This window comes from Ornithodoros turicata, chromosome 7 (genome assembly GCF_037126465.1).
Source record: "Ornithodoros turicata isolate Travis chromosome 7, ASM3712646v1, whole genome shotgun sequence".
NCBI lineage: Eukaryota > Metazoa > Arthropoda > Arachnida > Ixodida > Argasidae > Ornithodoros > Ornithodoros turicata.
In genome coordinates, this window is record NC_088207.1 from 47,898,654 (window position 1) to 47,926,559 (window position 27,906).

The 27,906-nt window shown below is 46.5% G+C and overlaps 1 protein-coding gene across 1 annotated transcript in view; it reads right to left on the reverse strand.

Annotated features, from left to right (window-relative positions):
* Window positions 1-27,906, reverse strand: part of LOC135401337 (neuroendocrine convertase 2-like) — a 96,795-nt gene that overhangs the window by 13,668 nt on the left and 55,221 nt on the right. The window contains exons 3-6 of the mRNA XM_064633686.1: window positions 9,107-9,238; window positions 3,966-4,074; window positions 1,229-1,266; window positions 622-698 (exon numbers count right to left, since the gene is read on the reverse strand). Of these exons, the coding sequence (XP_064489756.1) occupies window positions 622-698; window positions 1,229-1,266; window positions 3,966-4,074; window positions 9,107-9,238 (356 nt within the window). The remainder of the gene's footprint in view (window positions 1-621; window positions 699-1,228; window positions 1,267-3,965; window positions 4,075-9,106; window positions 9,239-27,906) is intronic.

Consider the following 27,906-nt stretch of genomic DNA (forward strand, 5'->3'; position numbering starts at 1 on the left):
GTTCAAGACGATCCGTGTTGTAGTAATTATTGTATTAATTACAAATAAAACTGTGTTTGAGGTATGCTAAAATTTTGTAACCACCACACTAACAATGCGAAAAATAAATAGACGATATCACGAAACATTAAAAGGTTTTCAATAAAAGTGTAATATCATTTCGAAAACAGCTTCGTCAAAAATTAGATTCAATACGATCCACGGTGTTCACGAAACGTTCTGAATCTAAAAATACGTTCATCTTACGAAAGCCTTTCGTAATTTCGACGAGCACAGTCCTCAAAGTAGAACGAGAGATTACTCTTTCTGTTACGTAAACTAATTAAGCACGTTGCGTAAAGACTCCATTTGCGAAAGCTGCCTCGTCGTGGCGGAACCTAACTAGCTAGCCAAGTAAACTAGAGTTCAATCAAGTACGTATTTGCAAAAGAAGGCCTGTGTCGAGAAGCCGGTCAAGCGAGACGAACATAGCATGAGACAACGAACAAGAAACCTTAAGGGTCACTTCTTGAGAACATGGGTTGTTGAGGAAAGTGTCCAGACCATTACATCATTGGAGAAAGTAATTAGTTATATGGCTCTAAAAATAGTCTTTCGTTCCGTTACCGAACAGCCACTCACCTGTTAAACCAGTCGTCTGTGTACCTCGGATAGGGAAATGGGTCATTGCTACTGAAGTCGTAACTTGCTCTGGCATTCTGCGATGAATGATGAAATTAATTCAGAAGAGTGCACGTTAAAAGGTGCAACACGAAAACATTGAAGAACCCGATGACATCCTTCAGAGTGGAGTCCAACTCTAGACAATACTTACGCTTTGTATGATCAAAGTAGACGTTTGCGCTAATTAATTATTCATTTTGATTCGTGTTGATGGAGCCTACACCTACAAGTCTTTCATTTCCAATTCCATTCAATTCATCATATTTCAACAGGGAATACGTAATGCTAGATCACACAGGTGAGCAAAGTATATTTAGGGAAACGCACCTTGCGAAGAATTTATCGATTGTTGCAAGATGGGATATTAACAAACTTTCCAACTTCTTAGCTTTGCTTTGCTTAGTACTGCGCAGCTTGCATCACTAGATTAAGGCGGTCTTTCTCCATCGTCTCGCACTTTCATAAAGGCCCATTTCCATATATATATCTCCTCGAGCGAGACGAGGAACGCAAAGAGGCTGCACCGAAGCAGTATATGTGCCGGGGAGATATATGCAGTACTTACGTAATTATCCCTCAGGTCGGGATGCATATAGTCAACACCTATGAAAGCAAAAGAAGAACGTATATTAGAAAGGCGACGTCCACCAGCGAGTTGACTGAGTTCATCATCATCCCTTTGCCACCGGGAGGCTACCGCATAATTTAATCGAAAGAAGTCTGGACGGAAGTCTAATGGGGTAATTATTTCGCCGATTTTTCTCCTTGGGATCCCTCGCTGTGTAGTCTGCTCAGTGTATGGTTACCCTCTTTGAATAGCCGAACTAATCCTCTTCATTGGAGAACACAGTTCCGAATTGGGAAAGTTCAAACATTTGAGCTTCAGCTAGTTTGAATAATCGACCCAGTCCTTTTCAGTGGAGTACACAGTTTCGAATTGCAGAAGTTCAAACATTTGAGCCCACAAAGGCTCGTATTATTCGCTTTTGCAACAGAACTGGAGAAGAAAACTGAACAACACAACTGAAGAACAGAACTGAAGGTTAACCAGTTACACAGAATCGTGCCGCACTACACTCTAAAAAGAGAACTCCGCATAACACGCTGTGCGCCAACCATTGCAGCGAATGATACGGTTATCGCCTCTGATTCGAAGAGAGAGGTGGGCGTACGCCTTTTTGTGACAATTTGGATATATGAAAATTGCCACAAAAACTTTTCTCTTCGCATCAGAAGCGATAACCCTATCATTCTTGGTAATGGTTGGAGCACAGCGTGCTATATGGTGAAGTTCTGTTTTTAGAATGTAAGAACTGAACTTCACAAGAGAGCACGGTGAAGACCAACCATAGCACAGAATGATACCGTCATCACCCCCGATTTGTGGAAGGCGTGGGGCGTACGCCTTTTTTGGAGTTGCTGAAGCGTGCCAAAAAAGGCGTACGCCTCCCGTTTTTAACCAATCAGGGGGCAGAACGATAATTCGGGATCGTGATTGGATAAGAGCGTGCTATGTGGTGAAGTTTTTTTTTCCTTTTTTTTTTTTTTTAGAGTCGGCACAGTTCCCTTGCACTCTTAGAAATGAACTTCGCCGCATAGCACGCTCCTGGCCAACAATCATTTCGAATGATATCGTTATCTGCTCTGATTTGTTCAAAACGGGAGGCGTACGCCTTTTTTGTGACACTTCTGCTGTTCGTAATTGTCAGAAAAAAGGCGTACGCCTCCCGTTTTCAGCAAACCAGAGCAGATAACGATATCATTCAAGATGATGGTTGGCTAGGAGCGTGCTATGCGGTGAAGTTCATTTTTAAGAGCGTGGAAGTCGGCCCATGCTGTAAGGCTGACAATACACTCCTAAAAATTAACTTCACCGCATAGCACGCTCCTGGCCAACCATCATCTCGAATGATATCGTTATCTGCCCTGATTTGTTGAAAACGGGAGGCGTACGCCTTTTTTGTGACACTTATGCTGTTCATAATTGTCACAGAAAAGGCGTACACTTCCCGTTTTCAACAAATCAGGGCAGATAACGATATCATTTGAGATGATGGTTGGTTAGAAGCGTGCTATGCGGTGAAGTTCATTTTTAAGAGTGTAGAGATCCCTTTCACCATTACCACCACCAACAACCGTTTTTTAGAGTGCGGTATCACTCTTGATTTGTGGAAAGCACGGTGTGTACACCCTTTTGTGGCAATCAACATAACTGCGTAAGTGGCATAAAAAGGCGTACGCCTCCTGTTTGTACCTCCATTGTTTTTGTTTTGGGATGCATTGAAGTAAGACAAAAAACTGCATGTACCCAACTGAGCCGCAGGGACTATGATGATTTTTATTTGAGATGATTCTAATTGGGAATTGAACGACTTCCGAAAGGACGTTACAGATTCGTGTATGTATTCTTATGTTTAGTTGTAGATTTAAGCACGCAGTCCTAAAAATGATGATGGTGGTGGTGGTGGTGGTGATAGGGCTTGGCGTTGTCGGCCTCAGGTATGTGGGCAACGTCACGTTCCCTATCCTATCCATCCCTATCAATCCCTATCAATCGTTATCTGCCCTGATTTGATGAAAACGTGGGGCGTACGCCATTTTGTGGTAATGATGAACTGCTTGATACCACAAAAATGGAGTACGCCCCCCCCCCCCCCCCCCAACCCATTTCCGTTTTCGGCAAATCAGGAGAAAGAACAATGTCACTCGGGTGATGGTTGGCTAGGAGCGTGCTATGTGATGAAGTTCTATTTTGGGAGTGTAGGTTAGCGCCCGCTGACGCTTAGTGCTGAAAACAGAGCTTCATCACATAGCACGCTGAAGGCCAACCATTGTGCAGAATGATGCTGCTATGACTCCTGATTTGTGAAAAGCACGGAACGCCCTTTTGTAGCGATTTGGATATATAATGATTGCTACAAAAAAAGCCGTACGCCCACCTCTCCCTTCAAATCAGAAGCGATAACCCTGTCATTCGCGGCAGGGGCTGGCGCACAACCGCTATGCGGTCAAGTTCTGCTCTGAGAGTGTGTACCATGCTGTTCCTGACATTCTTCAATTTTATTGCGGAGCAAACTCCGTCTCAGTCGAGAATCACACCATATGCACGTCACACAAAAATTGAAGAGAGAGAGAGAGAGATAAAAAAAAGTGCAGACGTTCTCAGTCCATTTCGAAACCACACAACATTCTTGGGGGGATGTGGGTTGCACAGCAGTTTCGGTTAGGCAAGAGCCACCACCAGCACTACAGCACAGCCAGATCGCAAACACAAGTAAAAGAACCACGAAATAGCGGCTTACCATCATCCATTATGGCTGTCGTAACATTTTTTCCCGTGAATCCCTGCGCCCAGGCCGCTTCAACGTTGAGATCCAACCGCGGCTTCCCACCATTCTGGCCAACATTTTTCTACAGCGCCGAAGAAAAACACGTAAAGAAGCGTTATTCTCACAAGCCAAGTCTTTCTATCTTCTTCAACGTAAGCACAGTTTCAAACGTCGAAGGCTGTTGAAATCGGAGGAGGACGCTCGAGTGGTCACGCCCGTTCATGTGAGAGCTAACATTGCAGATGGAAGCTGGAGTGGCTTGCGTTTGTATACCAGGAGCAGTGTGTGTGGCTCTTTCGCTTCCTTTTCGTACGCCTTTATTTTTCTAATATTTCTTTGTTTTCCTTTTTCCAAATCCTTATTTTCTTTGCTGGCTGCTGCACACAAAAAAGGGGCTCCTGCTGCTTCTGACAAATCTCTAACTGCCGCAGATCCGTTCATTTTTCACGTATTGGCTTACGAGTACCTTGCTTGTTTGTTCGTCCTTTTTTTAGTTCAGAAAATCTATTTTTAGAGAAGAACAGAAAGCCAAGTAACAGTATCGCGAACGCTGTCGAACAAAAAACTTCGCCGCATAGAAGAATGAACCGTCCGATTCAGAATAACAAATTTCTGGCATTAGGGAAAAGGGCAAATTCTCTTTCCTGGTTTGTTGAAAATAAGAAGTGTACAAACCTAGGCTGTTGTGCTTACGTGTAACTTTAATAATATATCGTGCTTCAGCTGCGACTGTCGCTAGCATATTTAATTAGATTTCAATTTAACCGAGACAGTGGGTGGGATAGTGCCCGTCGGCCATTCAGTGAGGCGCTTTGTGCATTTTGCAAGCACGTGCGCGTTACTTAAATTCGAGAACATATTCTCTTTCGTTCCGAATCAAGTTTCCATAGTATTAAAAATGCAAGCGGTTGAAGAGCACAACCGTCTGTGCTCGCCTGAAGTGCATGGTCGAGCTGTGCATGTTTCAGTGAGCTGAGTGCCGCGTATGCATGAAGTGTTCCGCGCTATGGACCCGTATGTTCTATCCACAGGGAGAGAAGGGGGTGTTCTCCGGTACAGAACAAGTATACACCCTTTAGACACCTCTGAAGAGTAGCTAAACGAAGAAAAACGAGGTACAAAGACTGAAGACTGCCCCACATTAGCAATACTGTGTGAGCGTACTTCATTCACCACTGCTGTAAATTTGCTGGAAGGGATGCACCATTTCGTGTGCACACTCTAAAAACAAAAGGGCACTCTAAGGGTACACTAAAAGGGTACACTCTGTGTACTCCAAAAACAAAGGGGGAAGGAGGGTAATGATGTCTTGCCGTTGTTGCCGGACACGCTTGCGGACATCTTAGACAACTTGCGTACCGTACTCTCCTTCAACGAGCAACAAGCTCCCGTGCGGTTAGCTTGTGGGAGCTCGACCGGAGCCAGAGAAAGAGGCAACCGGAACGGCCAGTGCGGCAGCAGAAAAGAAGTGTTTATTCGGAGCACGGGCTCCAGAAGCGTGAGCGTGCTGTAGTCAGCACTTCATTGTCCCTTGGATCACTACAAACTACCCTCCCCCACGGGGGGACTGGAAGGATTGTCCGAAGCAAGGGAGCCCAGGAAACGGACTTTTTAGGGCGCGGGGCGGGGGACACCGGGCCCGATGGAAGAGGCGTGTCGAAGGCCTGCACGGAGGGCGCGTCGATGAAGGCTGGCTTGGTGCGGTCTATGGACACCGTTTCCGGCTTGCCGTTGAGGTCGATGACGAGGGTCTTCGTGCCATGACGGAGCACTTTGTGCGGGCCGGAATATGGGGCCTGAAGAGCCCGTCGAAGCCTGTCCACGCGGAGGAAAATGTGAGAGGCTTCAGATAGAGCCTTGGGAAGGTATCCCGGCGACGGCGGGGGAGGGCGGGTAGCCGTAGGATGAAGGCGGGAGAGTGTAGATTGGAGACGGCGCACGTAGTCAGAGGGGGCATCGGGCGGCAGGGGGGAGACTTGAAACACGTCAGCAGGTATGCGGATGGTAGTGCTGTATACCAATTCCGCGGAGGAACACTGGATGTCAGTCTTCAAGGCCGCGCGAATGCCGACGAGGACCAGCGGCAGATTCTCGGTCCAGTGCTGGGGCGCGCCGCGGGCCATCAGGGCTTGCTTGAGATGTCGATGCAAACGCTCCACCAAGCCGTTGGAGGCAGGGTGGTACGCGGTGGTGCGGAGGCGCGTGGTACCAAGGAGCTTGGTGAATGCTGTAAATAGGCGGCTCTCGAATTGGGGACCGCGATCAGTGACGACTTCCGTTGGCACGCCGAAACGGGCGATCCAGGAGGAAAGAAACGTGGAAGCGACCGTTTCGGCCGTTGAATCCGCCATGGGGGTTGCCTCTGGCCAACGGGTGAAGCGGTCCACGCATGTGAGAATGTATCGTTGGCCATGAGAGTGAGGGAGGGGGCCCACGATGTCGATGTGCACGGCAGCAAAGCGGTGTGACGGGGGGAGGAACGTGCCAATCGGAGACTTTGTGTGGCGGTGGCACTTTGACAGCTGGCAAGGAGTGCAAGTTGTTTACGGCAACGAGGTGATACGTAGGTGATCTGCGCTTTTCCGAAGAAGTTGCCGGTAGTATGCTGACCTGAGCCCCGGTGTCGACAAGAAAGCGTTTCCGGGAAATCAAGTCCAACACGTAAAAGAGGCGGCAGGGAGATTGAGGGGACGCGGACGCCGCCTCTAGCGGTCCCCAGGCTGGTTTCCCGGCCACGTGCAGGGTGGGGTGCAGTTACGAGCGTGTGCCCCGAACGACCAATGGTACCAGCAAAAGGTGGTCGGGTTCGGAGGGACTGGCGAAGGTGTCGGATGCCTGCGGCGACTGTTGTCCGTACGAGGCGAGCGGGAGCGTGGGCGCCTTCCGTCGCGGCGAGAGAAGGGGGGGGGGCGGTGGGACGCAGCGGGGGCGGGCTGGAACTGGCGCAAAGAAGCCACTGCCTCCGCCAAGGACTGAATGTCTGCCCTCAAGGGTGAAAGTTTAGAGGCAGGGATGGTCTGGGAAACGGCGGGGACGCTAGATTGCGCTGGATGGTGCTGGGAGGCAGAGTGGTGTGAGGCGATGGCGCAAACAGGCGGCGGTGCCACCTCCATGATCTTGTCGGCGTGTAGAGAGAGTTCCGAAAGCGAAAGGTTGGTGGCCGTGGCAAGAATCATCTGTACGGTGGTAGGGAGTCGCTGGAGGAACAATTCCTTGAGTAAGCGTTCATCGAAGGACGAGGCCCGGTCGCCTAGCAAGCCTTGAAGATGTCGTAGGAACTGCGATGGGCGGCGGTCGCCCAGGTCTTCAGCAGACAGCAATTGTTGGTATCTGCGTCGTTCGGAGGCCATAGTACGTTCAATAAGAGCAGATTTGAGGGTGTCGTACGGTGTTTCGCCCATTGGGGCCATCAGGACGTCCGCGACGTCGGAAGCGACTTCGGGCGGAAGGACGGATACGACGTGCCTGAATTTCGCAGGTTGTGTGGAGATCCCGGCGAGCTGAAATTGGCATTCTGCCTGCAAGAACCACACTGAGGGATTGGCGGGCCAGAATGCAGGGAGTCGGACCGCGACGGAATTGACGTGCGGCGCCGGGGCTGGCGCGTCGGTGCCACCCTGGGAGGTCATGGAGACGGTCAGCACTTCATTGTCTCTTGGATCACTACAAGCTCCTCTCAGAGCCTATACTGAACATTGGGAGGAAATCACATCTGCTTGTACTGACTATAGTCTTACGAGCCAACTATGAACTATGCTGCGCAATGTGTCTCCCGCGTGTATACAGTGAGAACAATGGCGTTCGGGAATCGAATACTGCGCATAATGATGATCCGTCACGACTCTTCGACAAAATATCGATTTGTTGTGGAACAACCATACCGAAAACATTCTCATTTCCGTCGGGCATCCTCGCTTCCAGTCATGATAAGGGAATTAGTTCCGTTTCCGTCACTATTTACGCTTCTGGTGAAACGACCACAATACCTTCCTCGCTATCGTTTTACCCATAGCCTACAGCTTGACGTCTCCGATGCTGAGGTAGCTCACTCCTTGAGGCATCATAATACCGCATTTGAATTCGTCAAAGCGCCAAACCAATCCTACATCGCAGCTCTGCTTAAATGTGAACATGTGCTTCGTGGCTTTTCTTCGTACGCTAACACCGATAAACCACTTCACATGAACCTCCATTAAGGTCTAACGTAGTCTGACCTTGTTTTGAAAGGAGTGAGTGAAAGTTAGGGTAATGTGCCGTCAAGGCGGTTTAGACGAAGCCCACGCCGCTCTTCCCAAACCAGATTACTCTCTGTGAACGTTTACTCTGAATCGGTGCGACCCTCAGCGAGCCCTGTTTGTCTTGGATACGACAGAGTTTCTTAAACCCTTTGTCGTGTAAGTGCCCTTGACACGCAAAGCAGTTTCTTTGGTAAGGAGATTTGCTCGAGAGCAGCAGGATGTTGCTTATAGAATGCGTGGTTTCGAGCCACTTTGATTTTTTGCACGTTTGTAAGGATTTTTTGCGTCTTCAGACGTAAACGAATCAGCAACACGTTTCGGCTTCCACGCTACATATTTTGGTGTTTGCATATTGTGTACTTGCACGTTTTCTGTAGCGTAGTTGTATTGCCAACTGCATAGCGTGATTGCAAGCATTCTTGCAATGGATTTTTACGTGTCGCATGTATTGAGCTTGTCATATGTGTGCAACATGGAGTTTCTTCTTCTTCTTCCACCACTAGGAACAGTGGCCACCAGCCACACAGGAGCCGGAGCAGCCGGAGTTTCTCTCATCTGAACCTCACGTGTTCCATGCGCTACTAAAACCTTCATCTCCTTCGCTTGTTTTGAAGTAGGTAACAACAAACTGTTGGCAAAAGCACGTGTGATTGGATCTTTTTTCGTTTCCTTTAATCAATGGCTTCCCTCGGCGAGAAAACCAACCAACCATATGAGTCATACTGGTAATAAACGATTAGTATAATTGGCCCGAAGTTAGACGCCTAGGTATTGTACATGTCCAAGGCTACACATGATAGGAATACCGCGGCTAGTTTTCATCGACTTTCGCTACAAAAGTGTGGCAAAATTTGCTGTAAAACAACGAGTGCTTACCAGATACCATTGGTAGGGGAAGTAAGGGTCCGTTGGTTCTCTTTGAAGCCGTAAATTTTCGGGTCCTAACCGGAGTTCAGTATATCCCCGCTTTACCCTCTTGAATCCGGTCTGTTGAACCGCTGTTTCTACCTGCAAAATGGATACATTGCAATTCCCGTTAAAACAGAGGCCGTTGTTGAGTATAGCTTGTAGATAACATCGTGTTAAATTCTGTATCGCTGAAGGTAAGTTAACCCGATATTATAACGTACCAATTCGTCAATGAATCCTGTCAGGTATACACCTTTCAGTTGGGAATCATGTCCGTAGACACTATGAAAAGAGCACGTTTGGGTGGCGTTGTGAGATCATTGCGGGTTAAGTGCGGCAGCTAAGCAATGTGCACTTCGCCTGCGCGTTATTTATGTGCAAAGACTGCAACGATTGAGCGATATCGACCATACACTCTAAGAAAAAAAGGGCGTGAAAAGGTGGTAACTTTCATAGTTAGCACCTACACTCTTAGAAATGAACTTCACCGCATAGCACGCTCCTAACCAACCATCATCTCGAATGATATCGTTATCTGTCCTGATTTGGTAATACAGGAGGCGTACGCCTTTTTTGTTACAATTATGAACAGCATAGGTGTCACAAAAAAGGCGTACGCTTCCCGTTTTCAACAAATCTGGGGGCTTAATCGCTTCATCGTCGTTACAGTCGTTACAAGCTAACGAGTGGCGGGAAATTCAAAAAGGCGGGCGGGAAATTTAAAAAGGTGGGCACGTGATAAAACACGTGCACAGCGCTCTTCGCGCGATACGTGAAGGTCGTGGTATACGTCACGCGCAATGTGTCACGTGCACACCTTTTTGAATCTCCCGCCACTCGTTAGCTTGTAACGACCGTAACGACGATGAAGCGATTAAGCCCCCAGGCCAGATAACGATATCATTTGATATGATGGTTGGCTAGGAGCGTGCTATGCGGTGAAGTTCATTTTTAAGAGTGTTGTCGGACAACGTGTTATGCGGTGAAGTTCTGTTTTGAGAGTGAGGTAGCAGATAGAACTTTGCAACATTTTAGGCACAACATATGCGACAACTATTACCTCCTAAAAGGTGTAACTGCTCCACCTTTTTTTTTCTAAGAGTGTACGACTGCCTTGGTCAACGTTACGTGTAGCAAAACTTGGCAGTCGTATTTCCTATCTTTTTTTGCCGCTTACGAAGAACACGTCTTTTCTCGTGGTATAGTGGTGACGTGGTATTTATTATTTATTTGTATTTGCTTATTATTTCTTCGGGTTTGCACTGTCACCTTCTCGCCCGAACAGAACACCCTCCCACGCGAAATGATAGTCGAGTTGCAGCAGCTAGCGCCCCGCTTCTCACCCCTCTCTCCTAAGAAGGAAAAAAAAAAAAACACTGACCACGTGATTGTCAGCCACCGCAGGGGACGCCTCTCCACTCAGCGTCACTCCTTCTTTCCCATCTTCCCGGGTACGTCTACATCTAAATGTGTGTTCTGTTCTAGCGTTCTAGCCAATGTTGGTGATGTCAACAAGAGAAGGGCGTAATATAGGCGACGACATCGGCAACTGACGAGTGCCACAAATCAAGCGTGAGATACCGCTGCGAGCGTACCCCAGCAATTGCCGGTGCAATTGCGCAGTAAACGAGAGAGAGAGAGAAAGGAGAGAGAGAGAGACAGGAAGAAACAAGAAAAACAAACAAACATGACAGAAACGCATTGTACGTATAAGGATGACTTGGTCAAATGCTGCCTAAGGTTGATTTGGTATTTTTTTTTTTTTTTTTTTAAGCGAGAGGTTAATAGGGCAAAACAAGTGTGGAGGTCTGTTCTCGGGTGGCTCAGTGGTTAGCGTGCTGGTCATGTCACGTCGAGACCGGGAGGTACCCGCGTTCGAATCCTGGTGCCGGCTGTGCTGTCTGGGGTTTTTCCTGTGTTTTCCTCAGACGCTTTCGGACGTATGTCGGCACAGTTATCTTAGAAGTCGGCCCAGGACGCACAGTCGTGACGTTGCCCACATCTGTGTGGCCGACAACGGCGAACCCTTTCACCCCCACCACCGGAGGTCTGTTCGTAGGTTTATAGGCCCACGGGACCGGTCACGTGCGACTAGCACGTGATCTCCAGAAGAACAACACAACAACAACTTTATTGGAATGGTGATCCCCAGACTGTGTTTGCGGTGCGCTGAAATTGCGTAGCTACCATAGCAACTATGGGGAAAAAATAATTAAAAACCCGTTGAATAAATATTTAATAGCATTTTAAAGAGAGTTTCGCAAAAAATTTACGGCAAACGAGGCCCTGATAAAGCTAATTTAAAAGCGTTTGGCACAATTCTCAAACATGCAGACACTTTTCATTGCCGTGGAATCAGTGCTGGCTGTAGAGTCCAACCGAGTACAACAATGTAACCAACGTAAGTAACCGACACCGTGATAATCGCTCACGTATACTGCTTGATGACACCGACCGACCGCACAAGCAAAGACGTGACCGCTACGTGATTTCTCCAACGTATCCATTTTATCAAGGCCAAAATAAACGAATAGAAGAGACAATCGCACGTGTCCACGTCCCTTATATACCACGTTAACGCACGCCTAATTTGTGCCACCCAATCTCTATTTCGACCTCGTATTGTTGGCGTCAACCGCCGTCTACTCGTGCTTTTATCCTGATTAGTTTAGACGAAAACAAGCCAACCCACATAGACCTTGAGAAGGGGACGCGAAATATCCTAGCCAACAAAGACGACGACGGCGTCACGTTCGTTTGGCAGGAGTGAGTGCACACTGATGTTTCCCAGGTTCAGTTCATTCACTCGCGATGTCCCATTAGCCGAACTTACTGCACTCACTCTTGACTATAGGAGCGGAAGTATTGTGCGATCGCGATAGAGTACTAAACAGGAGCAATGTCGAGCTCTGGTTGGTCGTCTGCAACGGGCAGTATCGCCATCTTTCAATGAAGGCTATTGTACAGGACGGCTAATTAGCTAAATACGGGTCGTAAACGAGGGGGAAAACATGTTAAGGGATCCTTTTAGAGAGAATGAATTGACGACGTGGGATGAACGCGATGTGACTCCAAGCAGCGCTCGTTGCTTGCGTCGTTCCTGCATAGGGTGGCCAACGAGTTAGCAAGCTAATTATTCCTCAGCTTCCTTTATTATTACACAGTCCCGCCTTTCTTTTTTTTTTTTGGCTCTGTGGAGCGATATATATTCCGTTTATGAGGATACGGTGAGTAGTTTCGGAATCAGTATGAGCGAGGAAAGCACTGGTACCGAAATAATATTTACGCTTGATACGTATTATCTTGAAAATATTATCTTCAGTGGAATACATTAGGGTCCCGCGTTTTCGGTTTTAATCGAAAAACACCGAAAAGCATGCGCCGGGTACATTCTGCCTCATTCGGTTTTAATCGAAAAACACCGAATACAGGGGGACATTCCAGGACATGAGAGATATAAATTGCTGCACGTGCTCAGCAAGTTGGTGCAGATCAGAAAACCATACAGAAATACGATGGTTGTGAAAAATGTCCGTTTACTTTTTCGTTAGCCGTAGAACCCGAACAACGCCATGTTGATTAGCAGTCGTGCGGAAATTACCTTGTGATTTCTATCCGTCGATAACTGTCGGGTAAACCGTGCACACGCCAGGAAAAACATCGAAAAACACCGATTTCGTGAAAATCAATAAACATCGAAAAACATACGCCGAGTCCACCCAAAAATAAAAAACGAAAACGCGGAATCATAAATATTTCTGATTCCGTTGTTGGGCTCCAGCACGCCCCTTTCTTTCCTTTCTTTTTTTTTTTTTTTTTTTTTTTGTGCAGGAACTTTTCTGGTGCCGAATTTGGCGTGCGTGTAAGTCTTGTTTGGCAACATTGCTTCATTGTTTTGAACGAAATGTTGCAGAGTTTCCAGTGAAGTTATCGACCATAGATTTTCCGTTTTAAGTTAAACTGAATCGACAGAAGAGTTGTATTGCCAACTGTAGGATGGGACAAGCGTAATGCTTGCCCATATCACACTTCAAAAATAGTACTGGCCTCGCCTTAAAACGCTAAAGAGTTATCTGTGAGTTGGTTACGGTACGTATTTTTCTGCTGCGAACGTTGGCTCGGAATGACATTGTTCAGCACATCACGAGTCAGAAGCCCGTGAACGGGAGTAAGAAGACCGTGAGTACCATGGTTTCCTCATTTTTACTTAAAGACGCTGATTCTACCAAGGTGTCCCACCGTCTACCTTGATAAATATGATCCCCCGAACCTTGTAAATTATTAGAAGCATCCCCTTCAAGCAAGTCCTTCACACTTGATATTCTCGAGCATATTGAGATCATTGCGGCATCTTCAAAACCTGGTCGACAAATATTTGCGTTCTTCGTGTCAGACGTATATAATACCATTTAATATTTATATACTTCAAACTCTTTCTAATGGAACTTGTAAGGGAATTCTGCTGTGAACTGGCAGCAATTTACATGCGCCTTCGTTAATCCTTCCGAAGCTTAAAACTTCGTCAGTTGCCTACATACAGATATTGCACTCGGCCGAAAGCAACCGTTCGTAATTCCTCTCCTAATGCTCGACGCTAATCATTGAGCGCTATAGGATTATTTTCTTCCGTAGCTTAGGTGATAAATTCGTAATTCGACCTATTAGCTTTCGGCTGCACGGATGATTTTGTAATGTCACAACTTTTTTTTTTTTTTTATTTACAGGCTTATAGTATCTAAAGCTTCTCTGTGCTGAGCTCTGGATTTTAGAGCAATTTTGCAGTAACTAGCATTTTCCTACGAAGGACAACTCTTAGGGCAGATATGAGATGTATCACTAAGAGTGAACGCATAATTCAGTGTGACGGGTCTTTCAGTGCACGAATAATTAATTAACGTCCGGCGTAAATTTGCTAACCGAGGAAGTTCCAGAGTAAAAAGAAGCTGAAAGCTCTAAAGCGATAAGCTGAAAGCTATCTGAGTTATGCTCATTTTCCTTCATTTGTTTTATGTATAGTGAGCCCTAATGAACGTGTCCTGGAGCAGCCAGTCCCGAGTGTTTTGGGACTATCACGTCCATTTTTTTCTTTTTCCAATCGATCAATCAATCAATTAATTAATCCTTCGTGGAAGTTGAGGAGGAACAGCGCGTGTGGATAGTGAGTTCTTGTCATTCGAGCACACCTTGTTATAAAATGTTCCAGATGCTTGACATGATCTCTTCATCCCACCTGAAAAAGGGGGAGAACAAATACCCTCTGTTGCATTCACCATCAAAAGTGCCGCTGGCAATTGCGCGGTTTCCTGGTCGGCATTGCCGCAACGTAACAATGCAGTGCGTGGGAGGCCGCTTTACAGGAATGACGCCCGACTATACCCATTGCACGACATTTGAAGCAGGCATCGCGAAAACGTTCCTATTATTTTATGAAGTGGAATTTGGATTCTGTCTGCCGTCTGCTTGAACCGATTTTAATTCAAAGCAGGGTACATAGAGGAGAAAGATGTTAGAACACTGATAGAATCTGGCAGTGTGCTGACCATTGTGTCCATGTCCACAGTGGATTGGCTCTATTGTCACCGTTCACTCGAAATGCCTAGGGAAATTCGATGACATTGTTGGAAGAACGGAAACTCATTAACGTGACAAAAGAGGCTTCACAGAGGAAATCGGAAGAAGCGAGAATGTGAGTGCTGAGTCGTACTTCCGTGATAGTCCGGACGCTGACACCAGACTTTGAAATCGAAGAAGCGGAAACATCAGTGGTCCCTTCCGCACTGCCTATAGAGCGGTGTTTCTTTGTTGCTTCTTCATTTTCTTGGTGGATTTTGGACACAATAGGACTTGGATCCTTATTGTGAAGGGGCTCATTATTTCATTCCTCACACCACCATCAGCAATGGGGTAGAGCATCGCGCCGGCGATGACACTCCTCATTCCTCATAAATAATGTTGTTGTTGTTGTTATTGTTCTTGGTGGACTTCGTATTTCATTGTTCCAGTTTGTAGAGGGATAATGCGGTTATGCCACAAAAGATGTAAATTTACGATCACCGCGAACGAGGGTGTCCGCCTCTTCACTTCGGCAGGGGGGGGGGGGGGATATATTTATTAAGAAAAAAAGAAAGGAAAGGCCAGCCAGACGGAGGTCGGCTTGCTATACCAAAAAAAAAGGAAAAGGGGGAAGAAAAGAAAAGGAAAAGAAAAAGAAGAGGCAGGCAGGTGGTGACTTCGGCAGGCTTGGCGCCTGGGACGGCGAACAAGCTCACTTTACTCCGTGTCCACGCTAACTCTTTTGCACTTGTGGCCCGTCGCCAATAGAATCTATCGCAGACTTTTCTTCTTCTTCTTTTTTTAATGCTTGGTGCGCTCCAGCATCGAGTTTCCCATCCGTTTGCGGGTGCTTATGTGACGTCCATCGCGGCGAGCGCTTGGGTAACCTGTTCTAAAACTGCGGAATACGAAATAGTAGTTGCGTAATGGCTAATTCGGCTGGTCATTCCATGGCAACACGGCCTAGCGCGCGGAAATTGCTAGGCCGGCGCCCGCGCTGCATCAGTTGACCGTTCTCACCCGAACATGAGTCAAGAATCTAGCGGCTTTAGACGCTTGCATTACGCTAGGGACGTCGCGCTCGCTCCTCTTCGGGTTCCGTCGTCTGCTAACCCACGTGAACTTCGACGTGTGGACCAATGAGATCCCTCGCCACCCTCGCGATGCGGATGTGACGACACCGGATATAGTTGGGCAATCTTCTCCTCGGTCGCTTCGAGGCCGGGCGGAACTGGCAAACTGCCGAATTCCTGGCGCTCGGAAGGCGCCACGTGATCATGCGCGATCTGACAAAACTGACGAGAACAGGCGGGATATCTGACAAAAAAGTTGCCACGAAATGACAACTCGAATTCGCCATAAGAACGCGAACTAGAGCGCGGATTTTTAGGCAGTAACAGGGGGCGCTCTTGACCGCATATAGCACGCTGCATGCCAGTCAGCACCCCGGGTGATATCACTCTGTCGCTCGATTAAGCTGATAAAGTGGGCCCACACCTTTTTACCTATCGACTTAATCAAACGATATGATTGTGAACATTGGTTGGCCTTGAACGTTTTATGCGATGAACAGCGCTCCCTGTTGGTGCGTAAAAATCTGCTGTCAGTTATAACTACACTCTTAAAAATAAACTTCACCACATAGCAAGCTCCTAGCCAACCATCATCCCGAATGACAACGTTCTCGCCCCTGATTTGTAGAAAACGGGAGGCGGAGCCTATTTTGCATCATTATGCCGTACATAATGGCTATAGGCTCCGCCTTTGTACGGTTGTACCGGTTACGTTACGTGTTTTTTCTGATGCGAATCTTGGCTCGTGGTAACAATGTTTTGCACATCACGAGTCAGAAGCACGTGAACGAGAGTGGTCCGTGAGTACGAGTGTTTCTTCATTCTTAATTGAAGACACTGATTCTACCAAGGTGTCCCACTGCATACCTTGAGAAATATGATCCCCCTACACTCTTAAAAATGAACTTCACCGCATAGCACGCTTCTAGCCAACCATAATCTCGAATGACATCGTTATCTGCCCTGATTTGTTGAAATCGGGAGGCGTACGCCTTTTGTGTGACAATTATGAACAGCATAAGTGTCACAAAAAGGCGTCCGCCTCCAGTTTTCAACAAATCAGGGAAGATAACGACATCATTCGAGATGATGGTTGGCTAGGAGCGTGCTATGCGGTGAAGTTCATTTTTAAGAGTGTAGCCTCGTATGTTATTAGAAGCATCTTAAAGGGACACCGAAATGCAAAAACAGCTTGCTCTCAAATGAAAGCCCGTGTTTCGATTGTAGTATTATGCAAGCAAAATTAGTTCACACAGCGCTACCGTTTAGAAGAAAAACGCAATGAAAACAGAGCAGACTTTGGCGGCAACGATCCCCAGGATGCAAAGATTGGCGGCATCCAATGAGACAGCAGGAGAAGCGCGCACATACCTATCGTGGACATGTGAATTTGGAACGGGTCCGATCGTAGTGCTGCGTATATATGCGCGCCATGATACGCACTGCTGCATTTTTCAATACCGATTCACTGAATTGTAGCCCACAACAGTTCTCGCGAATGTTCCACTGACAACATTTATCTTCACGTCCTTCGGACAGCGACGCCAGTCCGCTTCGCAACGCGCACTACGTTTTTCACAGGGACTGCTCCATGGAGTGGCACGCGCGTGCACGCGCAGCATGGACTAAAAGCACCGATGCACGAGCTGAAAAGACGTTCACTGCTTAGCGCCGAAGCAAGAAAGAGTCCGGTATAATTTCGATTTTAGCTCCGTAACGGAATCAAAGTTCTTAATTATCATAACAAGTACGAAATTAACATTGTGTAACGTAATTTGAAATGAACTTGTTTTTAAAATTTAGTGCCCCTTTAAGTACCTTGTCTCAGCCCTTCACACTTGATATTCTCGAGCACCGTGAGAGCATTGCGCCATCTTCGTTAACTATAGTCAACAATTTTTTTTTTTCGCTCTTCGTGTTAGATGTAAAGCGAAATAATGTACAATACCATTTAAGAACCTATTTTGTACCCATTGTGCCGTACTTAACGGGAACAAAAAAAGGCTCCACCTCCCGTTTTCAACAAATCAGGGGCGAGAACGTTGTCATTCGGGATGATGGTTTGGTTAGGAGCGTGCTACGTGGCAAAGTTCATTTCCTTTACCTCTGACGCTTTCAGACATAATGTCGTCACAGTTCCCTTAGAAGTCGGCCCAGGACGCACATTCCCCCTGGGCGTCAGTCGTGACGCCCCATCTCTGTGAGGCCGACAACGGCGAGCCCTTTCACCAGCACCACCACCACCACCAGCACCACCAGCACCACCAGCACCACCATCATCATCATCATTTTTCAGAGTGTAGCGTTCCGGGTTTTCGTGTTCGCCCGAAAAAAATCACAAAATCATACGCCGGCCAAATTTAAAGCAGTTCGGATTTATCCGAAAAACTCCGCTCTTTGGAGGTTTCAGTTACCGAGAACTCAGCAAGAAAAGCCGTGCCTTGACGAGTGGTCCTTTGGTGTGTTGCCTCACATCGGGAGTTACACGAGCCCCCGCGACAAGTAACAGTGGATCTGTCGACCACTATCCACTGTGCAACCAGTGTTTCGGATAAACTCGGATACGGATACGGATGAACTGCGCCCTATGCCCAGACCCAAGCAGCACGACATCTTGGTCCAATCTTTGGCCAACATTGGGCCGGTATTGCCAATATTGTGCCAAGATGTGGTGCTGCTCGGGGAGGATCCTCGACATTGGAATCACTAATTAGGATAGGCTATTTAGTAACTCTACATGACGTGAGACCGTTTCGAGGCAAATGCGAGGAAAACGTCCAGCGTCTGGAGATTTCCTTTCCCTCTTTTTGTGAGTCGTGCTTCCCTTCCTCCTCAGAATGGACACGGCAGCACAGATGACATACACATTGTCTTCTTGAAAGGACACTCAGTTGTTGGAACGCAGGACAGTGAGATGGGACGCAAGCGAAAGCTGTCTTGCGACGACGTCAAGGAATGTCCGTGTTTCAAGATGTTCGCTTCCCCAGGTGATCGTAATAGATGACTTCAGAAAATCCCAGAGAGCTTAGCGCCTCTTTGAACTATGGGAACGAACTCATAACAAAAGGAGAACGTCCCCAAACTGTTTCGGTTTCTCCTCTCTAGGCCGATTGTCCTCGAGGAGTCAAGGCAGCGAAAACGAAACGTGAAGGACAGTTCCTCCCTTCCTCATTACAGTAATCTCCCAGGATGCAACGCGTGCGCGAGGAGCGCTGGGATTTCCCGAAATCTTCTATTCACATGTCGTTGTCTGCGGGATGCTATACCGCATAGCAGTAAGCGTTTTTGCGAGGCAGCTTCCGAGTCTTTATCCGAGTGTATGTCGAAGGTGTCCGGATTGAGGATAGTATTAACTCATTTGTACAAATCAACGCCGAAAAACTCCGAATTACTCGGAAGATAGGAAACGCCGAAAAACATCCTTCGAATATGCCAAAGAATAAACTCCGAAAACCCCGAAGCCCCATAGTTATAACACCCGGGCAAGACGTAATGCGTCGAGGGAGATATAGGACACCGGTCCATAACGTGTAAGCATGGTAAAGTTCTGGAATGGGTGGAGAGGGAGCGATATAGAAGGCGGTGCGGCACTGTCGCCATCTTTCAATGAACGCTATTGTGCAGGATGGCTAAGCAGCTAAATAGGGGTTATAAACGACGAGAAAACATGTTGGGGATCCTCTTAGGGAGAATGAATTGACGTGGGGTGAACGCGATGTGACTCCAAGTAGCGCTCGTTGTCTGCATAGTTCCTGCATAGGGTGGCCAATGAGTTAGAAAGCTCATTATTCCTCAGCTCCCTCTATTATTACGGACTCCTGCTTTTTTTTTTTTTGCTTTTTTCTTTGGCTCTGTGGAGCAATATACTATATATATATGTTCCGTTTATGAGGACGGCGAATAGTTTCGGAATCAGTAAAAAGCGAGGCAAGCCCCGGTACCGAACCGATGTTCCCCCCCCCCCCCCCCCCCTCTATTACGCTCGTCATACTTATAATAAGTACTACCGCGAAAATATTTTCTTCCGTGGAATAAAATTTATTTCTGCTTCCGCCGTGGCGGCCTCGAGCACGCACCGTCTTTTGTGCAGAGGCGGGTGCGCAGGAACTTTTTGTGCTGCTGAATTTGGCGTGCGTGTAGGTCTTGTATGGCAACATTGCTTCATTGTTTTGAAATGACCGAGAAATGTTGGGGTGTTTCCAGCGAAGTTGGCGAGCTAGAGCTGTTTTCTTTTTTTTGAAGTTAAACAGAATCTATGTAGAAGAGTTCTTTGTGAGTCTTGTTATGGTACGCGTTTTTCTGCTGCGAATGTTGACTCGCGGTGACATTGTTCAGCTCGTCACGAGTCAGAAGCGCGTGAACGAGGGTAAGCACAGTCCGTGAGTACCAGGGTTTCTTCATTCTTACTCAAAGACATTGATTGTAGGTGTCCCACCGTCTACCTTGAGAAATATGATCTCCCTAGCCTCGTATATTATTAGAAGCATCTAATGTGCCTTGTCTCAGCCCTTTACACTTGATATTCTCGAGCACAGCGAGATCATTGCGCCATCTTCGAAAACTAGCCAACAAAAATGTTTCGCTCAGATGTAAAGCGAAATAATATATAATACTATTTAATATTTTTATACTTTAGACTCTTTCTGATGGATGTTGCAAGGGAATGGTGCTGTGGACTCGCATTAATTTAGAAGTCAGCTCCGAATACAGAACGTCGAATTACGCCTTGATTAGACCTTCCGAAGCTTAACATTTCGCTTATGTAGTTGCACTAGGATGTTCCGTAGCTTGAGTGATTCGACCTATTAGCTTTCGGCTGCACGGATGATTTTGTAATGTCACAATCTTTCCTGTTTACAGGCTTCTGTCTCTTGTCTTTCCTTTTTACAGTCTTACACAACTTGTCTGTGCTGAGCTCTAGATTTACGAGCAATTGTGCAATACCACACATTATCCTACGAAGGACAACCCTTAGGACAGATGGTAATGGTGATGGATAGAAGAAAAAAAAATGAAGAGCTGAGTCACGACTAAATCGGACTGTCTACCCCAGTACACCTACGTAGAGCAAATAAAGAAAAAGGGAAAGGGGAATGGCGGTGAGAAGAAGAGTTCCGTCCGTGAAAGAAAACGAAAAGCCACAGTCAAGGCCAGATATGAGGCGATCAATCATTAATTTCGTTTGTTACTGTAAAACTCCCCCTGTTAGCAAATTAACGTCGGACGCTTAATTCATTATTCGCGTACTCAAAGACCCCTCACACTGAATTATGTGTTCAAGATGAAAGATGGAAGCCACTGCAAAGGTTAGCCTGGCTGTAGGACTATAACCCACATCTTCTGGATCAATTTCTTATGTGTTCAGTGCTCTGTAGGACTATAACCCACATCTTCTGGATCAATTTTTTATGTGTTCAATGCTCTGTAGGACTATAACCCACATCTTCTGGATCAATTCCTTATGTGTTCAATGCTCATTGAACACATAAGAAATTGATCCAGAAGATGTGGGTTATAGTCCTACAGCTGGCTAACCTTTGCAGTGGCTTCCATCTTTCATCTTGAACACATATAATTCTGTACCAGCGGCATGGCCGAGTGGGCTAAGGCGTCCGCTCGTTGGTGGCAACCAAGGTCGTGCTGTAGACTGGGAGGTGGTGGGTTCGAATCCTACCGCCGGCTGTGCTGTCTGAGGTTTTCCCTGAATTTTCCGAAGACTTTCCAGACGAATGTCGGCACAGTTCCCCCTGAAGTCGGCCCAGGACGCATACTAATCCCCCTGTCCCCCCTCCTTCCTGCTGTCCTCTCTCCATCTGTCCACATCTGTACGCCGCTCATAGCCACTGTTGCTTCGCGGCGCTAACACGGAATAAAAAAAAAACAAAAACCATAATTCTGTGTGACGGGTCTTTGAGTACTCGAATAATGAATTAAGCGTCCGGCGTTAATTTGCTAACAGGGGGAGTTTTAGAGTAACAAACGAAATTAAATTCCCTCTCTGACGGTGTGTATTCATGGGAACGTTATTGAACTGAGGGTTGTTCCTTGGTTTTTGGGCGGAAATCTATCTGAGTTATGCACATCTGCTTCGTGGAAGTGCTTCGTGGAGAAACAGCTCATTCGTATAGTGAGTTATTGCCATTCTGGCATACCTTGTTATAAAATGTTCCAGATATTTGACAGGCCCTGTTTACCACACATGAAAAAGCGGGAGACAAATACCCTTTGTTGCATCCGCCATCGAAAGTGCCGCACGCAGTTGCGCGGTTTTCGGGTCGGCTCTGCCGCAATCTACGGGTGCGTCGCGTGGGAGGACGGTTTACAGGAACGACGCATGACTGCGCCTTTCCTGACATTTGAAGCAGTCGCCGCGAAAAGGTTGCAGAGATGTAAATTTGTATCATTTTGCAACGAAGAATTTGGATTCTGTCTGTCAGTCTGCGGCCGGCTTGAACCGACTTTAAACTAAAACAGGGAGCTTGGAGGAGAAAGATGTTAGAACACTGACAGAATCTATATAGTGCAGGATGCTGACCAGTGTGTCCAAGTCGACAGTTGATTCGCTTTATTGTCACGGTTCACTCCAAAGGTCTTGTGATATTTGTTGGCATTGTTGGAAGAACGGAATGTCTATTAACATGACAAAGGGAAGATTCGTAGAAAAAATCGGAAGCTCTCTGGATAACAGAGAATCTGGGTCTTGAATCGTACTTCCGTCATTGTGCGAACGCTGTCACCAGCCTTTGAAATTGAAGAAGCGGGAAGGTCGCTGTTCCTTCGCGCTGCCTAGAGTGGTGTTTCTTTGTTGATTTTTAATTCTCTTGGTGGGTTTCATATGTCATATTCGCTCCACTTTATAGGCAGGTATAATGCGGTTATGCCACACAAAAAAACCAAAAAAGAAGAAAAAGAAACGAATGATAATTTGGTGAAAGTTTCACGGTTACTGTAGGTATCCTCCTCATTTTGATACTCGGCACACCTATTCACTTCGGCCAGCTCGACGCCAGGGACGGCGAACATGCCCACTTTACTCCACGTCCGCGCTTGCTCTTTTGCAACGAAACCTTGTGCCCCGTTACCGATGGGATATGTGTAATACTTTTCTTTTTACTTTACTCCTTTTTTTTTTAATGGCTTGGTGCCCTTCCACTTTCGAGTTCGCCATCCGTTTGCGGATGCTTGTATAACTTCGATCGGTGGGAGCGCCTGGGTAACATGTTCTAAAACTGCCTAATATGAAATGGTTGCGTAAGTTCTAATACCCGGGTAAGGCGTTATGAGTCGAGTCAGATATAGGATATCGACCCATAACATGTAAGCGTGGTAAAGTTCTGGGATATAGGCAGAGTGGGAGCAATACAGAAGGATGCTCCGAAATTAACCATTAAAGTCGTCTGCAATATTGACGGTGAAGTGGGCTAGCTATTCATGGATGAGGCAAAAGGGGACAGTTGCTTTTCATCGAAACCCGTCGTTCGTCCGATTATTTTCATCTTTTCTTCTTTTGAACTTTTCTTTCTTTTTTGCAATCGCTTGCATTACGCGAACTGAAACAACCGTACATGGATGTGTTCCCTCATGCTACGCGCAAAATAAATGTTTTTGTTCCATAGGGCCTCGATGCAATAAATAATGCAGCTTCCTCATTCAAAACTAAACTAATCCCTATCGCACATGTAGCGAATCGGTTGTTTTACATCATGGTCAATGATCCTGCTGAGGAATTCGTCTTGTCACAACACTATAGATTACATTCGTATACAATAAATAAAGAAAAAGTAGTGACCTTCGAAAATACTGCGGACATGTTCGGGCTTTTTCTTGCTGATTTTGGCGTTGCTCGATAATGTTCCTAAGCCCGAATTTATTTCTTTATTCTGGCACGGCTGGCTCCAATGTCCTCAGGAGTCCTAAGTCCATGCACCACTAAAGTTGAGTCTTCCTTTGCCAAGTTTACCGGGGAAGTCGGGTTTCTTTGAATTTTGATATGGTTGTTATCTATCGTACAGATGAAGGAAGCAGCAAAAAATAGTTGCTGTGTAATCTACCTTACTCCACACCGAAAAAGAACATCTAGCGATTCGGCTTGCTTCATTGACATCTTCACCGCAATGCATCGACTACTTCTTCTTGCACAAACTTTTGAGACAATTGCTACAAGTATAAAGGATCGTCTCCACCGAGATATTCGAAAGAGTCACATCGGGCTGGCCCCCGCTAACTTCATATTAAGGAATGCGCTAGGAGACGCGCGTTCAATTAAATCAGCAACTCTTTCAAACAATCTTTCGAGGATGTTCTTTAAACGAAAGTAAAAGAGAAGCTGTTCCGTGACCTCCACATTCTTTCTCGTTCTACTTGGCGCGCGAGAAATTCCGAACATTTATTTTCCAGCGTATCAAAAAAAAAAAATAAATAAATAAATAAAAAGAGGGCACGTGGATTGCGCATAACTCGCAAGACACGATTCGTTGGACGACGAAGAATGAGCTCGCGTGGCCTAGTGGTTTGCGTGCTGACCATGTCACGTCGAGACTGGCAGGTACCCGGGTTCGAATCCAGGTGTCGGCTGTGCTGTCTGGGTTTTTTGCTGGGTTTTCCTCAGACGCTGTCAGATATATGTCTGCACAGTTCCCTTAGAAGTCGGCCCAGGATGCACATTAATTCCCCCCAGGGCCGTCAGTCGTGACGTTGCCAACCTCTGTGAGGCCGACAACGGCGAGCTGTTTCATCATCGCCACTACCACCAATGGAATCGACGATGCCTGCCGACAAGGACAGACAAGCACACTGCCGACAAGCCGACAAGCGCACTGCCGACAACGCAGCAAAAGCAGCATTGCAGAAGACCAATCTTAGTGCCATACCTTTCGCAAAGGCTGACAGCAAAATGCACCTGAAGAACACAATTCAACAACTCGAAGGCCAACTACAAACCTCTGGAAGGCATCTCTCCAGCTCACAGATTACCTCTCTACAGTAGATCCAGGTCTGACAACAAATATCCCTCTCAGCCTAGAAAGAACTATTCAAACAGCTATTCACAGGACCCGGCTGGGACAACTATACCTATACGAGAAAAACACTTCACAGAATGAAGCTAGCAAACTCGCCACTCTTCAGAACTTGCAGCGTCCCTGAAGATACGCATCACGTCCTAATGCATTGCCCAGTGTTTGAGAAACATACACTCTAAAAACAGAACTTCACCGCATAGCACGCTGCTCGCCATGAAAGATAGTATTATCGCTTCTGATTCGAAGAGAGAGGTGGCCGTACGCCTCTTTGTGGCAATTATCATGTGTCCAAATTGCCACAAAAAGGCGTACGCCCTCCTCTGTCTTCGAACCAGAAGCGATAACCCTATCATTCCTGGCAATGATTAGCAGACAGCGTACTTTGCGGTGAAGCTCTGTTCTTAGAGCGTAGAAGAAAGCTTCAAAAGACACTGGAAAAACTTGACAACCGTCCATTCAGCTTCTACAAGATTCTTGGACCTTGGCCCAGCCCTCAACAATGAGACAAGGCAATCAAAGCCTCCTGCGCATCCTTGAAAGATAGCGGCATATCCAGCCGCTACTGTATAAAGAACAACGAGTTGTAAACAAGACACGATAGTACATGTGATGCTCACAACAGAGTGTCACGTATGATAGTCACTGCCATATATTGGCGAAACTCACAAGAAATGGAGCTGCAGGCGCCCTTTTGTGCAGCCACAAAGTTCCAACTCCAAGACGATGCCTATACAAATCAGGTTACTTCTCATATGGCCCTGTTGCCTTTTTCTGTGGGAGGCTCTGGTGTAGGCGTCGTGACATGCTATAGTGCGATGAAATAATACGCTTCGGTTGGCCGGCTAGACGGTGCGGGATTGAGTTTTTCAGCCTCAGGGAATTAGATCAGCTAAAGACAAAATGCGCGTGCTTTGCGCTACTGGCTCGGTTGCCTCAGTGACGAGGCTCTCGCGTTTCGAACCGCCAAAATGTCATCCAAATAAACTATGTGTGCTCATGATGTTGGCCTTCTCATGTTCCAGGGTCACGGTCGTGGCTTGCGTGGTCGTAGGAAAGTTTTCACGATCGTTTGTTTTTGTATTCTTTCTAAAACGCGGGTGTCTGGTGAATTCTTGTCTTTTCTTTTTTCTTTTTTTTTGTCGATGACTCTTTCTGGCATTTCACACGTCTCGTTTATGTGATGTGACTGTGGAGATATCTACTTTCACAGTGCCTTTAAATCCTCAGTCGTTGTTGTTGTGCGAGACATACTCTACTACTGATAAGATACAACGCAAATTGAAACCGGCGTTGCGTTAAAATAAACGTCACGCGAAGTTAGCTCTATGTTTCGCTAGCTAGTATTTGAACGACTGGTGAAAATGGACTTCCCGCGACGGCACGTAGAATTGGCATCTGTGGACGTTGAGAACAACGTCCAACATGCCAATTTCCTTACACTGTGCGATACAGCGTAGAAAAACTTTCTTTCTCCCCCGGTTTATTTTATACATTGTTTTCTGCTTTGATAAAATTTTGTTTTGAAGAAGAAGAAAATTATTACGGGGAGGTTTAACCCTCTACGTTAGGCTTCTTTCTCCCAACTCTACATTGGGCTGGCTACTCCAGCTGTTTTCTCTGCGCCATGCCCATCCTATGACACAATACATGTATAAAAACATGTCTACTTGTAATCTACTCCCAATTATTATTAGAGACAAAAGTATGAGAAAGTCTCGAGTGCCACCCTCATGACATCGGCTGGACACAGAGGCAAAAAAAGCAAGTTGTAAAAAGAACAGGGATTGCGCACTTCTTTGCATTTCACTGTGAAAAAGCATTATACTGCACCACGTCAACGAGCCTGTTTGCCGCCGGCGAACGGCGTGATGCAGCGCCAACCTGCCAATTCAAACTCTCATCACCTGTCGCGGTGGTCGTAATCGATGGACCAGACGAGCTCTGACGCCACTTCCAGCGCAGCTCAACCACATATACTCCATTGGGAGACCCACCTAAACGCATAATTTGTGGGAGCATCCTCGCTTCTCAAAATCCATGGCGAGATCTCACGAACCATTTTCTATGTTTTCATCCACGTCGCAAAGAAACAGCCAGCTGGTTGTAGCCGTTGCTTCCCTCCGGCAGCTGCAAGCGCTTCGAACGGCTTTAGATATTTTAAGAAATCCGTTCATTGATTCACTCCCCTGCCTCACGCCATGGTTTTCGCACTAAGATAAGGAACAGACACACATGGACGTGCTCAGAGGAACCGATAAAGGGTCTGGCACACGTCAGCAAGGCGCCTTTTCCTCATCGACGTTCCGCTCGTTCGATGGGCGCGGCGGGGGCTCCCTTCAGCGTTAGCGAGCGTATAGAGCACAATGAAACGGGCTACGAAAGGAGCGATTGAACTGCACCATCGATAAAAGACACGTGTTGTAGGAAATGTCCAATAAGTGTGCGCGTCGGGTTTCTCTCATGGCCTTTTTTTTTCACAACGTGTAGTCGAAAGCAAAAATATCTCTACAGTGCCGTTGCTCTGAGGGAGTGATGGGCAAAGCACCTCAGAATTGTACTTGGGATAAAGTACCTAGCACCCGTTGAACTTTAAGTACAGTACAAAGTACGATACTACGAATGTACTTAAAATAAAGTACAAAGTCCTTTGCAAAGTACTTTAAAGTGAAAAAATGGCTAGGAAGCAAGCGAGCTGGTGAAGATGATGCATAATGTAACGGGGTTTTACATTATACTTTAAAGTACTCATTAAATACATTACAAATTTATATCGTATCGCTCGACGTTTCAACACACGGTAGTGTTAAAACGTGATTTAATGATGTTTCGACTGTTATCTTTAGAAAGCTTTTAGCTAGCATTTTTGCCAACTGCTGGTTAGAAAACATGGTTAGTTGCAGCTGAGTCATTAATATGAACAGAAAGAAATGATTTTGCAACCAAGTTTTGCGTTTGTATTGCTAATTGGGTACTTGAGTAGTTGAAAAAACGGTACAGAACGATGTCATCCAGGACAACAGTTGGCTAGAATCGTGCTATGCGGTGAAGTTGTGTTTGCAGTTGTTGACGACGACCGCCTTTCCTTTCTCTTTGACCACGCTACGTTTTTGAGACACCGTGA